The following is a 22,842-nucleotide window of genomic DNA, read 5'->3' as shown; positions in this document are numbered from 1 at the left end:
CAGACTAATTTATGGTGTTTTAATTCCAAAGATGATGACCACTGATCTAGAACACAATCAGAGACAAAGTAGATGAACTAGCACAGAATTATTGCCAAATGTCTCTTCATTACATGTGTTTAACAGGAAACTAATGGAGCTCTCTGTTCCCGGCCTCATAAAAAAATCTATGGCTTGGCTGATGGCCTGTGGTTCTGCTTGAATATGAGAATAACAATGGGGACTGAGGGCCTGAAAAGAGGAATCATTTGCTTAATTATGCATTGGTTTTGTCAGTTTCTCACAATTAGACTGTAATAACCACAGTTCTTTGGTACCTAACTATGCATATTTGTGCAAAGTATTTTCTTATTCCATAGCTACAACTTCAGCTTTTTTTTTGTATAGGAATAAACCACAAGGAACTTAACAGAAAAATTAAGGAACTCGTAGGAAAAATTAAGAACTAAAAAGCATCATTAAAAATGCCATCAAAAGGTCACTGAAGCTATTAAGTTATTGTCTGATAATCTTTAGAGAAAGACAGCCATGTCACAACTATGGATTCTTACTGAAATTCAGCCTGCGATAGAGCACATTACCTTCTTGAAGTAGCACACTAAAATTTTTGCATCATAAATGTAATTGGATCAAGATGATAGATTCTTCCTAACTCATTTAAGGCAAAGATTATCAGGACTAATAATAAAGAACATAATTCAAAGGCCCATCAACTAAAAACTATTTAAGAAAAAAATCTTTAGTCACATTGTTAATTACTTTAAATGTTTATTACAACAATTCTATGAAATGCAAAGTATTAATTTTACATTCAGGGTAATAAACTGTGCTGCCTTTCCCCATAGTAGCAAATGTTTATTTATTCAGTAGGCTAGTAAACTCCTACTACTTGTTGAAATCTTATGCAGATTTGTCCCCCCAAAAATACTATGTAACAAAATAAGAAAAGTTAGTTTGAAAAAGGCTAGATTATCAGTATATTTATATGTATGTAGAAGTACGCATAAAATATATGTATGTATATATTCCCATTTAAGATCAGACTTTGCATTTAAATAGTCAAATGGAAAATAATTCAGAAAATAAAATAATTGAAACAAACAGGAAGAAGTAACTATGAATTTAAAAATGTCTGTTAGAAATAAAAATTCTAATTAGAAACTTCTTTAACACTTATAAGTGCAGTAATTGATTTTGATTGAATTGGTAATCAAATCTTCAGTTTCTGAAGATTATTTATTTTATCCAAAAGGATTCATTCTTTCATTCTTGTAAAAATATTCAGGAACAGAGATTTATTTTAAAGTTACAGCCAATCTCTCATGTCTTAGAAATCTCTGCATTAGACTCAGCAGTTTCATTCATGGCATACATCATTTGAATATCATACAAATGGCCTGAATACTGCATGTGCTTTAAATAACACTTATTCTAAAGTAAAAATATATCTTCACAATTGAATGTATCATTTTTACTTGGAAACAGATATACTAGAATCAGACTTAAATAACTGGGCATTACTGGAAGCATGCCTACAGCAAAATATATCCATCTTTAACATGATATACGTACTAGAAGCATAAATGATATACAGCTCTTAATCTGTAGATTCTTCACATATGAATTAACTTTTATTTCTATTTGCATGTGAAATTCCTATTGGAAACAGTCAAAGAGATATATGCTCAGGGAATGACTTCGGTGCTAAGCTGACAGAGTAGATTTTAAACATTTCCTTGTGAGTAAATGATCCCAGCCAGCCAAACCCCAAATACCTCAGCTCTTCAGTTTACAGCCCATCCTGAACATGACACTGACACATCCAAAGACTACTTGCTGGCACATTTTGCGATTTGACCTGTGGTGTTCAGGTTTATAAAACAAAGGTAAATAAATAAATAAATTTCCTCCCACCTGACACGGCTGGATGAAACGGGGTGTGAGAGGCCAGAAGGGATCAGGCTGAGCGCAAGAAGCACCTGTACACCTGGTGACCTTTTCTGTTCGCCGCCTACTATTATCTTGTTGTTTGGCTGCAGGATAGTGGTTCAGGGCTGGCCAAACAAGAGTATTAGCCAATGAACCCCCTCTGCTTTCCACTGGCATCCTGGGTCTACTACAGTTTGCAAGCACGCACCGTTCAGCTTTATACAGTACAAAGCATGGATCAAAGTTCCTCCGAACAGGCTGGGTTCAGGCTGCTCGCTGGAATTCGAGCCCTTGTCAGTCACGTAGAAAGTCTGCTGGTTGGACACTTTCCGTACTGAAAACAGGCCCTTTCTTAATTAGTATTGAGCTTTGCGCTTCAGCAACATCACAACAGGCACCAGGGGAAAAGCTAGAATCTCAGAAAAAAAAACTGTAAATTAAGCATCCAAACAACAGCTGGGCCCTGCTTGAATTTAATCGTACGCAGGCAAAACACTTTGGGGTTAATCAAATGAAATAAACTGCTCAAATCAAGCATAGTACTTGAGTCCAGCCAAGAAAACCTGAATAATAAATGACATCAAATCAGAAAAGTCTTAGCAGAGATTTCCAAAATGCCTGAGAAATGCTGTAACTTCCAATTGACAGATTTTTATATAAAATAGTATCTCAAACAAAGGCTTGATGAAATAGGTCAAATTTCAGCCTGACAGTCTTTTAAAGACACAAGTACTACTGTCACCAACAGCCTTTCGTGGTGAAGCAAAGACAGACATGAGTATTGTTGAAATGAGATTAATAAGATGCTCTTTTTTTTTTTCATTTGCATACAATACTTTTGCTCCGTTCTACAGAGGGAGATGGCAACAACAAATTCAAGCTTGAGATGAACTGTGAGGGAACAAGATTTCTGGCTATTAATAGTTTCCTTCTCCAGACTACAGCTAGGAAAAAAGTGCTGCCTGTTTTCAGACACCGAAAGTATGGAAATTTGTTGGAGTTTAGTTCTAAGGCTAGGATGATTGCGGTTATAGCAAAGGCATCAGAAAGGACACAGTAATTTTATGGTCAGCAAAGGCACCATAGAAGATACTCTGTTCATCCAGCTCTCTGCCTGCCAGAGATGGAGGGATCTAGGGAAAAGATACGCAGAGTGACCAAACTTTTTTCTGCATTAGATGTAACATTTGTTCAGGTTTTAGTGTACTGGAGTGTAAGCGTAACTCAAAATGAGGGTCACAACAGTATTATCCCTTTAGAGAGTAAAATACGTTTTTGATTTATTCTCTGAGGACAAATTCCAGCTTTTGTGATTAGGACTATTTCTCCTTTGAATGCCAGGGGCTGCTGAAGTATGTATCTTAGATTAGAAGATAAATGATAAACAAATACATGCAAGTAGAGCATTGCTAAGACAGTACAAGTTCATGAAAATTAGAAGCCCATCTGGGTCTGTCATAAGTTTGTCAAATTAAATAAAGTATTTCTTAGTTACTCTCATAATTTTTATGAAAAGTACATAATCACTGGCTTTTAAATATAAATTCTGCAATTAGACTAAATTTCAGAGGCCATATCACAATTAGAAGGTTTTATATATACTCTGTTTTCCAGCTGGATTTTATTCCGGATGTTTAAGTGATACTTTGTACAATTTATTTACATAAAGTGCTCAAAGTACCGACAGAATTAGTACTAACACATCTTTAAGGGATCTCTTTTGATCCCGAATTTATGTTGAAGTGGGTTTTTTTAATACTTCACATCGTCTGTACCAGAAATAGCAAAGAAAGAACTCAGAACCAGGCTTATTGTGAAATATTTTTTCCATTTTTGGTTTTGTAAAGTATATATCCCATTACAGCATCCACAAAAATATTTACTTATAATAACTAGTAATATCTACTTTTCTTTTAAGATTGTTTTCATTGTGAAGGTGTCCAAAGCCCTTGTTCATGCCCGGAGAATTTGAAGCCTCTAAGTTTCATGCTCCTGACAAGTTTAATTTTGAGGGAATTTCCACATGTCAGGGATTTGGAAAAAGGAAAGATTTCTCCGGTGGCATTTAAAAACCCCATGTGCTAGGAAGATCAGCTTTAGGGTTGCTTATAGGTTTAGAGTTTAAAGACTGTCTCCATGGAGATGGCTTAGAAGATGGGCGACACAGTCAAAGAACACAATTAAGTCAACCTTTATACAACATACAGAGTGTGTGCACATAGAATCATATATATATATATATGCATACAAGCACATACAAGTTTATAAATGTGGTACTTCCGGATAGGCAAAAGTAGATGCACATGTCTATATATTCTTAACCACCCTGTTGAAAACGTTACCCCTCCAGTTAGACCAGTAGAAAAGCTATGGGCATTCTCACTAAGTGTTCAGAAGGGGGTTGGACTAGATGACCTTTGAAGGTCCCTTCCAACCCTAACCATTCTATGATTCTATGATTCTAAGTCCAGAGCCAATATGTGGGACCAGATCCCCAGTCAATACAGCGTGAGTTAAACAGATCAAACCTGACTTATTTCTCACCCATGCAGCAGAACTGGTTTAAGTGAAAATGAAGCCAAAATGTAACTATCCTTTTTTTTTTTTTTTTTAGCTTAACTCAGTTTATTTGAAATGTGGAACAAATCCAGTTGTAACTTGGAGTTGACTTTGAAAAATTGTCTGGAATAGGCAATGTTACTGGATGCCAGTCTGAATGGTGTTTACTCCGCACAAAGGAATATCCATCAGAGATATAGGCAATGACTTCTAACTAACACTGGGGAGAAATTGGATGCAACTGGCCCAAACGACCCAAACAGTGGCTTCATTGCTTCAGCTGCAGGGGACAATCCCATGCCATTCTCACTCACTTGCACTTGTTACCGTATTATAGGCTACAGAATTGTTGGGGTGACTGGAAAAGCATGGAGACTAAAGAGAGTAATCTCTCAACATATCAGCAAGAAGGAATATGCTAGTGCTTTCTGTTCAGAACTAGCAGAAGGAAGGAAGGATAAACTGCTTTTCTGCCCACAGAGTAATGTGAGGCATAGTACCAAAAGCCTGAGTCCAGCCCCTCAGTTGTGGGCAGGGACATGTTCCACTAGATCAGGCACTTGCAGGAATCAAGTTTACTCTTCTGGATAACACCAGCCACTGCTGAGTGGACATTAACAGGGCACTCAGAGTGGATGTGAGGATGTCTGTGATTGTGCTGTGTTGCAAGCCCAGCCACAGCTCACCTTCCTGTGCTCCCCACTGCAGGGCAGAGCTGCTGCAGCCCTGTGGTTTCAGTGGAAAGAAAAGAGGTGTGCAGAGAATGATGGACTTAGCGACTACTCAAGGCATGCTCTTCTGATCTCTTGGTGTTGGTTTTAGTTTGTTGCTCTAAGCTGGGTGTGTGAAGAGTCACCTAGTCTAGAAAGATGTAGATCAGTGTCTAAAATCCATGAGAGATGAACCCAGCACCAAGGATAGGCATGCTGGCTATAAATCCCTGAATGAATAACCCAAACCAGAATCTAGCTTTTGAATTTATGAACAGTGCAGGACTCGAATATTGTCTGCTTCACCAGTTCATTCTCAGAACTCAGGACAAACTGGCAGTCCATACCGCTACAGGACTATAAACACTCACAGGTGTTCTGCAGCCACCTGAACAGAGCAGAAAGTGCCAAGAGTAGCTATTCCACATTTTCACATGTGGCAGTTCTGAGAGAACAAGTAGCTTTCACACAACTAGAGATTATTTTACCACAATGTGAACACAGTGCTACTTCACCAACTGAAATAATTTATTGAAAATAATGGCAGTATTTATAGATCTAAATAATCAATACATCTACGTTCCAAAGAAAGGTCCTCTACAGGTTGCCCAAGACATCAGGAAATTGCTTTCTTGAAATGCAAAATTATACTCTCTTGCAACTGCATCTCAGCTTTCCTTGCGAATGGCAGCTATAGTTATGTCCTCAATTGTATTTGAAAATCACTGTACAACAGATTGTTCAGCAACTATCTGGTAACTTCATCTGAAACCATAGTAACCACACAGGATTGTAGCTCATACTCCCTATCTGGCATTACTTTCTGATAACATGTTCAATAACTTATATTACTGATGTATGACAACTGGAAGGACCACCAGGGAGCTTTCTGTGAAATAGCCCAGTTTCCAGTAGTCATATATTAGCACGGTTATTTCCGAATATGAATTCTATATAGAACTGTATGCTGTGCTTCCCTCCACATCTATCTGTGTTTTGCAGGTTTTATCTTTGTGAAATGAAATTATAATGAATTCTATCAGAATGTGCAATTCATGACCTTTCTTTGGGCTTTTTTTTTTCAATTCATTCTGAGGAAAGAGTGAAACTGAACTGGATAGGACTGTTGTCACATCCAAAGTGCGGAAACTCTCCTTTCCATTTCAACTGTTTGATTACAAGATTTCTTCTGCTTGAAGCTAAGGCAATATAGACACTTAATGAAAAAAAAATTAATTTGAAAAACACCAAAATAAATAAATAGTAGAAGTCTCCTAGAGCACGTGTTGGTACTTGAATTGAGTAAGAGCTATTATCCAGTCTGATAATGTATTCTCTGATACTGTTTATGATCACAAGCAAAAATACTTACATTTGCTGAAAGCTGAGATGTAAGGGTAGCAACTTTCTCTTGTGATGCAACGAGCTCTCTCCGTAGTTTCTGAATTTGCTAGAAGAAAAAAAAAAAACCTGCTGTCAGTATTTCAGCAATTTCATAGAATCATAGAATCATAGAATGGTTAGAGTTGGAAGGGACCTTCAAAGGTCATCTAGTTCAACCCCCCTGCAAGAAGCAGGGACATCTCCAACTATATCAGGTTGCCCAGAGCCTCATCCAGCCTGGCCTTGAACATTTCCAGGGATGGGGCTTCCACCACCTCTCTGGGCAATCTGTTCCAGTGTTCTACAACCCTCATTGTAAAAATTTTTTTCCTAATATCCAATCTAAATCTACTTCTCTCTATTTTAAAACCATTACCCCTTGTCCTATCACAACAGGCCCTACTGAACAGCCTCTCCCCATCTTTCTTGTAGGCCCCCTTGCGGTACTGGAAGACCGCTATCAGGTCTCCCCGGAGCCTCCTCTTGTCCAGGCTGAACAGCCCCAACTCTCTCAGCCTGTCCTCATAGGAAAGGTGCTCCAGCCCTTTTATCATCTTTGTGGCTCTCCTCTGGACCTTCTTCCTTTTCTTGTGGTTTTTGGTTTTTTTTGTTTTCTTAAGGGATTGCTAATAGGTTTATAATGTCTTAGTTTCACAGATTAATCTCAGAATTATCCAGAAATATAAATTATTAAAAGTTGGCACTTACTGCTGCTCCAACAGTTTTCTTACACTTAACTAGTGTATGAACTAGGATCCCAGTCAAGGGTGCACATACGGGCAAATGCTTAATTACTTCATATGTACAATCCTCTGTTTGCATATGTAAATATCGTGGGTTTTTAATCAAATCCTGTAAGTTACAAAAATATCCTTACTGCAGTCAGTGACAGCAGCCCTCGGTGAGGGCTGAGATTATGAAACACAGAATTTGAGTGAGGTTCACTTTGCTTGACTGCAGAAGTGATGCAACCGACATATGTTAAGTGTCTACATTAGACTCAGATGAAGTGCCAAAAAGTACTCGCTCACTGTCTGGCACAAAGAAGGTTTTGATGACTACCTCATACATAAGCTTTTTGCTTCATGGATGTCTAAAGTTACACGAGGTACAGTAATATATTTTTACCTTATATATCTTTCAAAAACTTGCTTGCTAACTTAAAAAATGTAGCTTTAAATGTGCCTGTTGACACGAAAATAAACTTAACTCAAGGCTCCTGTATCCTTTTATAAAAAAGAGAATCCTTAAGGAAAATATGTGTTTACATTTCAGCTAGGATAAATACCTAGCATGAAGCTTGTGCATCATTTTAAGCTCATTTAACCCTATCTGAGATCTCATAGGGACTCCAGGCATTGCACTGAACTTAAGCACAGCATGGAGTTTCATGTCGAAACCACTTTCATACTCAGACATAAAAAAAAAATATTCCAGACTAGAGAAGTAAAATTTCTAAAAGTAGCCTACGAAAGGGACCACATAACATTCACTGGTAAAGACTATTGCAGTATTTTATTTTATGACACTCATGAAAACTAACAGAATATTGCAAAAGATTTAAGAATTAACAAATTCCTCTACAACTATGATACAAAAATAGCTAGGTCATTTGCACTGGCTCAGAGCAAGAGAAACAAATCATTGAGCTGTTCTCCATCCTGAACTGCCACTTTTCCAAGTCTTCTCTTTGGTTTTCAATGGCAATTATTTGACCTTCCTGCATAAGCTACGGTTTCATCATATCCCTGCACCTACACATAGGCAGTTCTTCTAAAGTGCTGTTCTTCTTGCAGAAGAGCATCACAGAGCAGACCTAGATACTGAGAAAACATCATATAGAAATACATGGAAACAAATGTTTTTTGACCTCTATATACAGTCCTACAAAAGGCAATGAAATAAGGAATTGTCATTTACACTTTTGAGCTATGGCATGCTTCTTTAGCTCCTTTACTTTAACTTTCATAGAAAGGAGCTTGGACAATTCCGGTAAAAATTATATTGAAATATACCATGGCAAGTAAGACAGATTATGTTTATTTGTTCAACTTCTTCAAAGTATCTTTTAGTTGACTTTTGCTCTGATTAGAGTAGTAAAAATAGGAGCAACACAGATGCAGGAGTTGGAAGACATGTAGCTCTGTGAAGTGGAAGTGCACCCCTTGGTGCTGCATTTTATTACTACTACTCCTTGGTGCCCTTTTAATACAACCAGGACTTCATTTTGAGAAAGGCTGTAATTGTATCCAGCTGCTGACCCGGTCTTGTCACCCATTCTTATACACTGTGAGGGGAAAGAAGCTGTTTTCCATGTCAAATTTGATTTATATCTGAAATCAATCCGCATTGCTCTGAAAGCCATCAAAGCGGTCAGTTTCATAAATTTAATGTAATGCAAAATGTAAGGGAGAGAAGTTCAAAGTGAACATTTGAAGTATTTTTCTCCTGTAAGGCAGCACATTACCTAGAACTGCACAGTCTCTTAGATCCAGTACAGAGCGGTATTAAGTCTCAAATTAGACATATCACAACTCCTCCGGTCAGAAGCCCGATTCTCATCTATTCTTTTCAGCTTTTCAGAACCTCAGCCAGGAGGCATTCTTCAGCATGATGCTAAGAAAACACCTTCTAATGCACTAGAAGCTGCATCAGCTCTTTACCAATTCTTCTCAAAAAGCGGTACCAAGACACCTTTTCCTCAGCGACTCATCAGTTTAGCCATAACAGATAAACAATAAGGTCTAAAATAATAGAATACAATGCACAACTACAGAAAGAAACATTTTTACCTCTGAATGTGCCTTTTCTTCTGCCTGGAAGAAAACAAAGAAGAAATGGCTTAGAAACAGTCTGCAACATAACTGCAGTAATAGAAAATAAAATAAAAGCCAGCTACACTGAAGTGAAATTAATAGTTTCATGGACTCATTCCGTTTAAGGAAGGTATGCAGTAAAAACAATAAATGGAATTCTTTTCAACTTACTTGGCAAGGCTCCAGGTGAAACCCCAAAGAGTTTGCCAGCATACTGACAACATGAAACAGTGGATAAAGGGAGAACAGGAGCAGAGCTGCAGAAACTGCAGCTACATTTCTAAGATACAAAAGAAAATTTGCTATGCTGTCACTGCATGGACCTTAGTCTCTTACCAGCAAACTTTTATACCATAATGATTTTTATGGCTCCTGGAACTATATTTTTTTTTACTGTATACCAAGCAGTATTCCTAATAGGCTGATCCCTGCTAAGGAAAGTTGGCAGCTTACCAGTAAAACACATACGGGGGAACCTGAAGGGAGAGAGATACTTGCACTTTAAAGTAATTTCTCCCATATAGACAGTACTGACAAAGATATTAAGGGCTATCAAGGCATGTTAAAATTTCAGCTAAAACTTGCTAATAATATTTAATAATTTTAGATATTTTCTGTATTGTTATGTATTGTGTCATATAATGATGCTACTTACTCAGCAGTCTATCAACAAGCTAAGAAACTAAATAATTTCAAAGCAAACCTTTGAAAGTCATTAAATTTGTAAGCATGGGAGTAGTCTAATTTAGGAGGCACTTGGTGGACGAAAAATTCTTGCTTCAGTGAGATTCTGATAGAAAGGAATGGTGTGCCATGAGAGAGGAACCCTTTCATAACATAAAATAAGAATCACTTAATGTATTGGAAATCAATCCATCCCATGATCTGAGGTGGCACAAGTTCAGAGAAGCAGTCTAACATTGTCTGGAAGAGAAGTAAGCAGTAAAAGGAAAACGTGGGTAGAAGAATTAGCTATAAATAACACTAGAAAGGCTAAGAAAACCCAAGATAAGAGTTCCTCAGAAAATTTCCAGACATCAGGCAGTATCTGTGTTACTACAATTTAAGATAGCCGCTTTTTTAAGCCTCTATTAAGCACAACTTTTGTGATGTTAGAATTTTAATAACTCATTATAGAAATGTTTTCTTACTTTACGTGGTGTAGGAGAAGATAACTTCTAGAAAATGTCTCTTTCCATACATGCTTATCTGTTAATAGGCACTAAAAAGACTAAAAGAACTGCTCTTGGTTGAAACTACTGTAATTCCTGGTACACCACTATATGGGAATGATTTAGAATAATGATTGTTTTATTTGCCAGCACTGGTGTGACATACTAACTTTCTGATCTATGTTCGCAAAAAGGAGATCTGCCTACAGAAAAAAAACAAAAATCTGTTCTCATTATTGTTACTTCAAACATACAATGCACGAAAAGTCACCAAAGGATCAAGACAGACTATGCCTACTGTGCCAAAATAAAAGAAAAAAGATAAAAATTTAGGGTTGGTGACCTTTTCCTGAAACTGTAGTGTGGGGATGTGGTCTACTGTCTTTAGACCACCGGCCTCCACTGATGAAGGCAGAACTACAAGTTGTTACCAGATGACTCCCTCACTCTACAAGGAAGTGTTACCTCTCTCCCAGCATTCAGAGAGGTGGCTCCCACAAGTCAACTTTTGTGAGCCGTGGAAGAAGTCAGTAAAAGAGGAACAACAGGATTCTGGGCATACTATCAAATTAAAAAATAAAATTTGGCAACCAAATACACCTGAGCAGTTCTTAGTTAAGAGTTCATGGTGACACCATTGTAATCAAGAGTCAGCCATTGGTTCAAAAGGCTCTAAAGGAAGTAACTTTTTTTTTTTCTCCCTCTACTTCTCCATCATATCCATGCATCACACCCTTCTAAGGATTTTTTTTTCTTTAAGACCTAAAATACTAACATACCAATGACATGTCCTCACAAATCTCCTTCGAGCTTGGCTTAGCAGAGTTAATGAAGTCTGAGGATTCTAAGTGTAGCTAATGTTGAGAGCCAGCATGAGAAATATAGCAATTAACTAAATATGTGCAAATTGCAGTGTCTCACCTACTGAGCAGGAGGAGATTAAAACTGGAGACAACCTATCATAATTTACACTATCACACATCTTTTTCAACTTCTCGGAGAGCTAGATATATTCATTGCCAAAACTGAATCAGCATTTCAATCCTACAGTCTACTAAGTCCCCTTACATGGCATACTTTCGTGTGAAACCAAATGGTTGTCTCTGTACATGCTTATCTCTACAAGCTAGATTTCCAGTCTATTAAATTAAGTCCTGAAAACCTAAATGAAAACAGAAAAGAAAGCCAATACATAAAGAAAATAGTAGTGAACACAGAACTTCTGTCTCATTGAACTTATTCATAGCAATGGCAGTAAATCATGAAATGTCTCTTCTGAATCTCATATTCTAATTCTCAAATAAACAATCTTCAGAAAGTAACTTCAAGATTTTCAGCTATCCTTTGGTAATATTAAATAAGGACCTTGATCTTTATTTAGTACTTTGAACCTCTCCAGTGATTAGGCTGCAGAAAAACACTAGTTCCAAGGCTTAAGGCAATGCTTGAGAATTCTGAGAAATATATTTGATTGAGATACTTATGGAAAGGTAGGACCTTTGGAATTCCTGCTAAGTGATTTTGGCCTGCTTAAGTAAGGTAAAAAAGCTCTTGTACTTCTCCTTGAATCTTGTAATAGCTGAAAGTGAGTTATTTGTGAAGGTATCCCTTTCTGGAGGAAACGGGGCACTGCACTGTATCATCAAACAACGAAAGGTTCTCTGCTTTCACCTGATGTGATACTGATTGCCAGCCTTTCATGTTTTTATACCCCACTTCTGCATCATCTTCAGATTAATTGCTGAAAAGTTTAATTTTTTTTTTTCACAGGATCAAGAGGGATCAAGCAGAAGAAATTCTAATCAAAAACAATCCCTAAAGGTCAATCCTAGTAATTTTGTCATACTAACTCCTTTCTTGCTCTTTATAGATTTTTGTATAACTTCCATTATCTTGTCTACATAATCCGAAACTTAAGGAGTGAGACTTAGCTGCAATGTTTCAGAAGATGTTCCACTTACAGTATGAACCTGGGTAAACAGTTTAAAGCTTGCTTTGCTAAGGACTCCTGCTTAAAGAGAGAGTCCTAGACCATTAGCTTCTTTTTAGTTTTCAAAATGTACTCTAGGTAATTTTAAGCAGTTCTAAGCAAATCACACAAAAAGATGAAAATAACGTATTCTAAAATAGCATGCTGGTAATACCAAAGTTGAAAATAAATGTTCTTGCTTTATTGTAGTACAATTTTAAACCTTCTAAACCTCAAAGCATTGAAAGTTTCATGAACAATGAAGAAGAACAGAGGCAGGCAGAACTTTTTTTTTAAAATGTCAATACTCACCGTAGAGTAGAGAGAGGATGTGCTGGAGACAAGTGATAATGAGGACCCATGTACTTTAAAGAAAGGAAAATAACATGAAATATTGATGAAAGCATAAAACTTCCCCCATGTAGTTCAATAACTAAACATCTTTTTTAAAATGAGAACCAATCTTCCATGAAGAGCAATTATGAGCTATCAGTATAGAAAAGCTATTGATATTTTTTCCTGCATTTAAAAAGATTGTTCTATACAAAAAAAAAATGCTTTATGAGGTAGGAGAGTGAGCCAGTGATATGCAGTATCATTACCAGCAAACCAAGCATCACTTTCATTGTTTTGAAAACAAGTCACTTGATTAATACACTCTTTAGAGGTATGAGGCTTTGCTCAACTGTTTTCTCCTCTCAGCATAACGCAGACGCATGCATGCTGGCGTACGTAGTCTGTGTCAAAGGGTTACTGCAAGATGTAGTGCCATATTTCCACTAATCATCAGTAGAGTCTGCCTCAAGAGCACCAAGCGAAGCTGCAGGACTTCAACTCAAAAAATGGGGTTTCTGGCCTCTCTGAGCATGGCAACTGAAGACTAAACTGAGACAAAACTGCCCTTCTGCTTCTGATTACTCCGCTGAGGAAGGACACAACAACATAGAATTTCAAAGAAGATTATTTTTTTTCTTTACTTCTTTTCATTTTTTTCAAAAGAAATTTGTTTAATATTAATAATCTGCCACGTTTTAGTAAATAAATTATTTTGTATTAACATTGGTATCTGTATTCCAAACTGACAATACAAGAATATTTGGATTAGCCAAATAGACTTTAAATCTGGTTTTGTAACTGGGCAAATATTTACAAAGATGTGGTACAGTGACCATTGAAATCCTGCTTCTTTCAATCTATCTCTGGTTTTCAGTCTCTGCTTTAAATCTCTCAGCCTAAACTCCCACTTTGCTCTCGTGCACTCTGGCTCTACTCATTACCTCACTTCTTTCACTATAACCTTCCTTAGAGCTCCAAACTTCTTAAACAAAACACACTTGGCCTTCAAAAACCATCATTTTGTTAATCTCTAATGACCGTAAACTGCTGAAAACTGTGTATTATTGCTGCATTGACTTTCATTTACTCAAGTTGATCTGGTTATCCACTCCAGCTGGACCTGAAAGATGACCAATGAAATAGCTTTTGTCAAAGCCACTGGTGACCCATTACTGAAATTTTAGATTTAACACCTCTTTTGCTATGCATAAATTATTTGCTTTGTTTTCTCTATTATTCTTCCAGTGTTTCCTTTGATAATTCTCCTGTTCCTCAGAGAAGGGTCTGCAGTCACCTCTGTCCTTGAATTATGCGATATGCTCCTGTGCAGTCAGCCATCCTCTCTGTGCTGACAACTCACAGCTTGATCTGTCCTGCACCCTACCGCTAGTAACACATACCCAGATGTCTGCCTGACATATCCTCTAAAATACAGAAGAATGAATTAAAAAATAAAAGTATTAGTTGTCCATTACTTTATCTAGGACTTCTTTTTGCCCCCTTTTATCTCATAACTATGAGCTTTGAGGCTAGGGAAAGACTTTTTAATTTGTTTTTTTATAAAGACTATTTATATTGTCATCGCTTAGCAGTAAGAAAGATTGATGAGATGATGTTATAGAATGAATCTTCATTAAATTTTAGTGAGTTTTTGGTTTTTGTTTTTTTGGGGGTTTGCTTTTTTTCTTTTTTAATTAAAAGATGTGAGAACTTTGTGTTTACGGGAATTCTGCAAATAATCAGATTTACCAGAATTGTTAGGCAGAAGAAAGTGTTACAGTGCATTTAATTACGAGTTGTCAGATGCTCCGTGGTTAAAAACGAACAAAACCCAAAACTGGAAAAAAAAATATTCCCCAAATACCAGGTGTTGTACATCGCATTAAGAAACCAAACCAACAGTGAAAATCTGCATAAAGAAAGTAGTGACGTCAGAATTAATGACAGAATTTAAATGCAGAAATCCATGTACTGCTATAGGGGGCTCTAGGAAAGCAGGGAAATGAAATTACTACAAAAGAAATGGGATACTAAGTAGTGCTGACATTTGGGGAAAAAAAAAAAAGGAAATACAGAAATCGGACTAAGAAAGTATGGAACCACAGTAGTCAAGTATGCTCAGACACTTCAAATTTAGAGGCAAAAAGAATAAAATAATTTTACAAGAATGGCTTCCTTTCCTCCAAAATTTTGGATAAAAGATTTATACATGCAAGACATACACAGCATTGCATATTACTGGAAGGAAGCCCTGTGAGTCCAGCTGAACAGAATTTTTAAAAAGGTTCAAAAAATTATTTAAATTTTTATGTTGCAGAAGAAATGTTTTAAAATTTTACTACACTTTGGAAGCCTATTTTGGGAGCCTGTTTTGGGGCCTATTCACTGATACAAATAGGAACTTGGTCTTACCTTCTTCCATGCTGTCCCTGAATGAACCTGAATGACTAATCGCTCGTGGTCTCTCTTCTAAGGATGTAGCACTGCCACACAGTTGGGAGTCATCATACAGATCAAAAGAAGTGTCTTGTGCAGGGATACTGTTTGAGCGCATCATACTGGGTCCAGGAAGGTTAAACTGAGATAGGTTGGTTGGACTCACTGGAATACAAAGCTTTATTAATGAAGCACATTTCCATTAAATGAATCTTCGTTCTGAAAAAAATTGTAATGTAGGACTAGCATGGTTAGGTGGACTTGATGCTGTTGAGAAAATGAAAGGCCTTTATTCCTACATACAAAGCCACCACAAAAATGTGAAAGAGATGATCTCCAAAGAGCTGGAGCTGGAGGAGACTAGTCCTGTAGAACACATGGTAACACTATACATTGGTGTCTGAATACACACTTGTTCACGTTGACAGCCCAAGACAGAAAAACAATGAGAGAGATACAAAAGTTAACAGTTAAAAAGGAATAAGAAGTTGTAAGCATTTTTTATAAGCAGCTCTTCTGATAAATCAGTAGCTGTATTTTTATTGTCACAAACCTATATTAATAACTGCTGTTACGACCGAAGTTTATTAGCATATGCAGGACATATTTATCCTTTGATTTTCTATGGCACCTAACACTACATTAGGTCAAAACTCCTGCATAGGCTAGTTGAGTCTCATAATAATAAACAGGAATAGTCCCAGCACTCATGGTTGAAATCCAGGACAGCACTGATGAACCTACTTTAAGCTTTTGCAAAGTTTGCCAGTAGGAAGGAAAGTCTGGTTATGGTTCACCTGGACCACATGAACTCAATACCTAGAAGAAAAAGCTAATGTTTATCCAAACTCAGCCTACGTGTTTGGACTCCTATTTTAGATAATGTTAGATGTGCTTTAAGTCGTAAATTACAAGAACAGCTGTGTTGTGAGAGCAAATTACTCCACAGGGCTATGATAATGCTAAGAAGGAAAGGACAAGGACAAAATAAATTTTAAAAAGCCTCTGATCTTATTGCTCTCTGTTGTGAGCACAAGAACTACAAACAAAAAGAAAAGGAAGATAATTGTAAGCAGAAAATGATAAAGTAAGAGAAACACTGCTTAAAAAGAGCTGTGCCTAAAACTACTGCAAGTACATGGAGGAAATCCAAAGCAGTGGCTTGCTTAGCTAGGATCCAATTTCATCTTTAAAAGAGGCATTGTTCAACTTCCTTTTCCCATATGTAATAAAGACCAACATTTGTATGCCTGATCACATCGCTTTTGAGTAATTGTAACCTACAGATGCCATAAGCTGTCATAGAGTGACAGAAGTGTGAATGCTTTGAAGGTTGCTGCTAATTCCATAGGAGTGGCCGAAAACACAAAAGCTCATTGTGAAGCTTTATGTACACTGTGCAAATAAATGGTTTTCTATTAAGCATTAAAGAAAAAAAATTATTAGCAAAACTAAATTTGTGTTGGATTAACTTGAAAGAAAATCCAGAAGGACCAAATCTAAATTTTGACTTGTAATCAAATAAATCTGAAACGGGTCTCACATTCTAAAATATTATATTGTATTTAAGGGTAGGATTTGGATTGGGCCCAGTGCAGTTATAGCCAGGTCCAGCCACTAAAAAACATTGGAAACACCTCTCTCAAAGCAAACCTGTGTATAGGGAAAAAGCATTGTTTAGTGTCTGGGTTGACATTCACTAAAATCTCTGGAAAGAATTCTACTGACTGTGAATTCTAAAAGATGAGTAGCTTTGAAATAGAGGCTAATTTCAAGCTCTGCCTCAGATTTTCTTCTCTTTGGGTAAGTCATAGAGAATCTGTGCTTTTTTTCTGGATGCAAAATAGGAGGTACCCCGGCCTACTCCATGAAGAACACTGAGTTTCCCTTCATTAGTGAGATGCCACAATATGGTGATGGAGATGTTAAACTAAATTATCTAGTTTGGCAAACTAAGAAGCATAAACAATTGAATTTCATGAGTCTACTCTAAAGTGGGAGAAATGTTGAAGGGAAACAGCATTTACCCAGATTGGAAAAGTGATATTTTCCAGTTGCAGATGAAGACATAGCTGAAGGAGAAACAAGCGGAGACTGACTGCCAGTGTCTTGCAGGCCTCCAGTTGAATGGGACCGCAGCCATTCCTTGCCTTCCTCCTGACTCGTCTGCCGGGATGATGGAGTATATCTGAAAAACCAGAGCTGACATGCTCAAAACAACAAGAAGGTGATAGTTTGGAAAGAAACAAGTGTCACATAACTACCCTTCATTGGTTAGAAAGAACAAAACCCTTGGAAAGCATCAAGTCTAGTCAAGTGATTATCACCAGGGATTTTACCAAGGTAAAATTTACCATCTTATTACAACAGAAAAAATACAGGACTTGAAACCCCTTTCTTCTTCACCCCCCCCCCCCCAAAAAAAAAAAAAAAAAAAGCATTCCCTTCCTTTGAAGAGATACGATGATAAACCACAGAAGACAGACAACTGAGCTGACAGGAAAGGACTTCAAAGTTGTAGGAAGTGTACAGGTTGATGCAAAAGCTCGGAAGGGGTATGGCTAGGATGGGGAATAGACAGACTAGAAGCCAAGAAATGTGAGTAGCTTCTTACAAAATGACATCTGCCACAGATCATGTGGGCAATTAGTTAGATGACAGAAGTAAAACAGATCAACAACTCTGAAAAAGGAGTTTGCATTGGTAACGACAGCTACTCATAGTCATACACACAGTCTGCCACTCTGAATGCTACTTGGCATTGTGTCCTGCCCCAAACTGGAAGGAGGGAAAGGGACAGGAAAAATCCACAATCAGCAGAAAAAAAATTATCTGGAAGGAAGAAGTCTGGCAATGAAATCATTCATCAACTGCTTCCTATGGCAAACCAATAAAACAAGTGCAACTTGACACGTGGTAAGTCAAAGACCCAGCTTCTTTTGCCTGGGCTGGAAGAAGGGCAATTCTGGCAGTGCTTAAACATTAAAATAGGCAGGCAGTGCAAACTTAAACAAGAGATTGTTTTCAGCAATGCCTGCAATAGCCTGTTTCATTCAGCACAATCTCCTGCTGAGAAACAAGTACCTTCTCCACCACTGTCACGAGCCATCAGTGTTCCCCAAACAGCAGAGCAGAAAGGGCTTTTGATACTCTGGCTTCAGGCTCACAAGGTACACTTATTTCTGCTTAGACAGCAGATTAAATGAGCATGTAAGTTCTCATATTGCGCTTGGGGTTTTGTACAATATTTTACAGCATTAAAACATCTTGTCTCGATTAAATATTTACTTCCTTTCTCCTTTCAAAAAGACAGCTATGATCTTGGCTTAGAATTGTGGTAAGGCAGAGTTACCCAGTGGTTACTGGATCAGAAGGATGGCAAAATGAGAATTCAGGATCTGGGTCTTGGACTGAGAATTCTGCTCATTAAATCAAACTGATGGTCTTTCTGGGATAACTGATCAGGATTATACACCTATAAGCAGTTTTCCCACTCCATTTCACTTTCAGCTTTCAGCCACCATAACAATCATACGGCCACAAACAAATTATCCCTTTGTTTCCTTGTAGGGTCCCCTTTATGCTTCTTTCATGTCTTCCACCTTTTCCATTCTCTCCCAATCCAAAGTGATTGTTTTGGAATAATGGGAATTTGATTAAATTCTCTTTAAGGAATGGATAGTGCAGAAGAGCAGAAAGTGCTATATAGTGACAACACTTTAGCACTATCTTAAAATTTCATAAAATATTATTTATCAAAAGAGATTTAACTGTGTGATTTCAGTGACTGGAAGGCTGCAGACTGTCTGTGTGCATGCACATACACCCTTGCTTGCCAAATCTCCTTCCTGGATTAGGGAGATAGGCTGCCATGCCTGAGGAGACCAGACAAGTTACGTAATGATCCCTTCTTTTAACCACCGAGCTCAGAGGAGGGTAGATGACTTATTTTTTTCTGTGATGAAGACAGCTCTAATTAGTGGAGAACTAGTAGCAAAGTTAGACTCTGAGTATTGCTGGAAGGGATCAAAAAGACTAGCTTACAAATCTTGGATATTAAAATCGGTATCTTCTAACCTTACCCTTCAGTAGATGTACAGTTCAAATTGCAAGAGTGTTTGCATTTAGAGTTCAAGTTCAGATCCACATCTAAAACCTTGTTTTTCTCAGTAATGTTCAACAATTAGTCTCACTGAATAGCAAAAGCACGTTGTTCTGTCTCTTTTAGCTCTCCAGGATTCAATGCCTTTTAAGAGTCATTGTATAAGGAAACTCCTTAACAGTATTCCCTTTCCATGATATATCTTGAAAGGAAATTTTTTTACTAGGTAGACTTAGAAAGAAGTCCATTGTTAAAATCTATGGGGTTTTTTTTGGTTTGAATCTAAGTACCAAGAACTCTATCATAAACAGGGTCAACAAAAGGAGTAAGAAAAGGAAAGACAGTGTAGAAAAAGTTACAGAAAAACAGAGAAGTAGCAGTTATGCTCAAAAAAATATATACCTTAATCCCTTTTTGGGTAGTGTATTTCTGTCAAGCTGCATGCTGTTAAAACAAAAAAAATCCCTAAGGACATATAGTAAACAGGACTGTTCAGAATTACAAATTTTAAAGGTCTTGATATGTGTGCATAACAGAAGGTCATTTAATGCTTTTTAATATATCTTTCATTATAAATCCTTGATTCATTGGAGGGGACAACAGGACATGGAGTGCTGCACATTCATTTTTCATCTAGACATGCTCTGGGCTGGGTCAATAGTAATTTGGAGACTGTCCAAGTCAGAAAGAAGTCCTTTCTTACCATTTCTAACCTTCCTACAGCTTCACCCTGCAATCTGTGCGAGAATCATATGGTCGCAGCATGAATCTTTATTTTTCACAGTTGCCTACGATATGCCAATAGATTTCTGAAAAAAATGAAGGTTGTGGCACCTGCTAAGAGACAGCATGGCCTTGCCAGAAGCCAAATGACAGCTCTGCATGTAGAAATACATGCTAAATATACTGGGCTTTGGCTTTCTCTTGCTATGGGACTCACATAATGAGGTGATGGTGGGGACAATGAAAAGTGGCACCAGAGCAACATTGTTCCATATTCACGCACATGCTGTTGCAGAGTGTCTGATCAATGAAGATCTATGGCTGGAGTTTTCCTAATTTAAACCCCATCACTAGAAGGGCATCCACTAGCTTTCCTCCAAATCAAGTGTCATTTGGGCTTTTCCTCATAAAGACTTGGCAGATCAGTCCCTGACCAGTGTGGGTTGAATTTGAATTAGTTATCATCAAGGAAGTGTCGCAATGTTTTCTTCCTTAAGAACATAATTCAGTGTCGCCATACGGATTAAATTGTGAAACGGCTTTAGAAAGTCTCTGTATTACATATCATAATCACACCTCTGAGGATAACAGTACCTTAAGACCCTTCCTACCCAGAAAAACTCTCACACCATTACTAAAGGTCATTTTGTATTGTGACGGGGTGCTGGGCACCCCACTGTCACGTAACCTGGATCCAAGTAGGTAAAGGCAGTGAAAATACTGTTGGTGTTAACAATTCATTACCATTAGGGCTGAATCTAATGATAGTAAACCCCTCTTACCATCAGGCAATTTTACTGGTTTAATCAGGGCTTTGGGGAGAAGGCAAATGGAAGGAGAAACATAGCAGCATTTCAACACAGGCACAGCTATCACGGTCCATGTGAGAGTAGTTCTCTATCAGACAGAGAACTAAATTTTCAGCATTTTGCTCCCAACATAACTAACAAGTTCAGGAATGGTTGATAAAATGAGAATATGCATTTGAATGCATAATTCATGGATTTTTTAGTTCCTTTTCAGAGAAGAATGGGTCCTTTATGTACCTTTATGCACCTCTCAATTTCACAACAAACAAAGATGATCATAATAACAAAACCAGTTTCTTCTGCAAATACTTCAAACACCCTAATGAACAACACATTTTCTAATATTCCTTTAACTTGAAGTTCTATATATTTCAAAATAATATATAGCACATTATCTAAAAATAAAGGAGTCAATCAGTGCTCCTTCAAAGCAATCCACAAGCCCAAAGTTATAAGTCAGTAAGATAAATAGGCTAATAGTGACCACGGGATTTTGCTAAAAAACTTTGAATTCAGATACACAAATGAAATAGGGTAGAATATTCCTCAACATGAGCATAGCGTTATTGCAACTGCATAAAAGTGAATGTAGAAAACACTAATTTGTGTTTTTAAAATAGTAAATCTTGCAAAGATGCCTCTAGATTTCAGATAATTGCAGGAAACTATTAACCATAGTTCTATAAAACTATTAATTCAGATCCATAACTGCCCATTCTTTTTAGTATCTGAAAGCATTCCTCCACCCAGAACCTGGGTATGTTACTTCTACAGAAAGTGAACTTTTGGTAAACAGAACTGAACTGTAATGTGCAGTGATCCCAAGAGGACACTACCAACCTGACCTCAGTGCTCAAAAGATCTCTAAAGATGATTTGACAAAAGGTCAGTCCTTTCCTGAAAGAAGCAATGTACTAATGGAAAACTGTCTCTTCAGCTCAAAACAAATACCATTATAAAGTGAGGCTGAGAATATTGTAATATTCCTGATGTCCTCCTTTGCCATGTCAATTGCCAAAAGCAGTCTTGCGGGAAGATGCATGCAGATGTAGGCTGAAGTTATCAAGCTCACTGTTTCTCCATTTCCTTTGGTTTATTTTGCACTGCTGAAATCATCTGCAAATTCTCTGGGGGAAATTACAGGAAGTCTTACAGTTCTCAGGTTCCCACCTGTCCTTGGTGTTGAGGCTAACTTGGGAAAGGGCCATAATGCCGTATCTTTGGGCTATATCTAACTGTTGCAGAGCTGCTAGGGAATAAATAAATTACTGCAAGCTAAGAAGCATCTAGGGAGGTTTAGGGCAGGCTGGGCCAAGCTGATACAGGTCTTACAAATGAATTTCTACAAATGCCTGAGCACACAAGAAAATCTGATACATGATGCACTGTTTCACACCTTAAAACCACAGCCATCAACTATGATGATAATTTAAAACAATTGAAAGTCTTGAAGAGCTTAAGTGGATTTCAATGCACTTTCATGACCCTCAAAACTACACATTATTTTAGAGTAAACCAGCGTATGCTAGTCATGTAATCAGGAACCACTTCCACTCTTCCAGTCTTAAAAAACAGTCATTATTGCTGATGAGACCACTGTTAATTCTCATATTTCTGCATTTTTTTTTAATGCAGCCTTTACTGTGTCACTCAGACCAAGCAGAATAAAGACACAAATTTGCAGTGTCCAACAGCAACTAAGGGTTCAAAAAGAACTATTGATGATGTGTCCACGTGGAAAATTTTATCAGCAGCGATATTTCACCAACTAACCCCAGCAGAGAGTTTTATTTTAAAGTACCCATATGATTTATTTTAATCCCTCTAAATTGTTGTAAGTTAAAATATAAGTGCCCTCCCACACAGGGAGTTACACTGCTGTAACAAGAGAAGTAGAC

General features: G+C 37.4%; 1 protein-coding gene across 7 annotated transcripts in view; it reads right to left on the bottom strand.

The window, feature by feature from the left end:
• Positions 1-22,842, bottom strand: part of NAV3 (neuron navigator 3) — a 275,097-nt gene that overhangs the window by 33,714 nt on the left and 218,541 nt on the right. For 6 of the 7 annotated variants that reach the window (XM_086749670.1, XM_086749690.1, XM_086749711.1 and 3 more), the window contains 6 exons: positions 19,815-19,856; positions 17,338-17,498; positions 15,287-15,475; positions 12,851-12,903; positions 9,374-9,397; positions 6,571-6,648 (listed from right to left, as the gene is read on the bottom strand). In XM_086749670.1, the coding sequence (XP_086605796.1) occupies positions 6,571-6,648; positions 9,374-9,397; positions 12,851-12,903; positions 15,287-15,475; positions 17,338-17,498; positions 19,815-19,856 (547 nt within the window). The remainder of the gene's footprint in view (positions 1-6,570; positions 6,649-9,373; positions 9,398-12,850; positions 12,904-15,286; positions 15,476-17,337; positions 17,499-19,814; positions 19,857-22,842) is intronic. The other variant, XM_086749720.1, reaches the window with a different exon arrangement.

Source organism: Chlamydotis macqueenii, chromosome 1, assembly GCF_036417535.1.
Source record: "Chlamydotis macqueenii isolate bChlMac1 chromosome 1, bChlMac1.mat, whole genome shotgun sequence".
In the NCBI taxonomy this organism is placed as follows: Eukaryota; Metazoa; Chordata; class Aves; order Otidiformes; family Otididae; genus Chlamydotis; species Chlamydotis macqueenii.
Note: the sequence above shows the minus strand (reverse complement) of the source record. Positions and strands in the feature narration are given on the sequence as shown.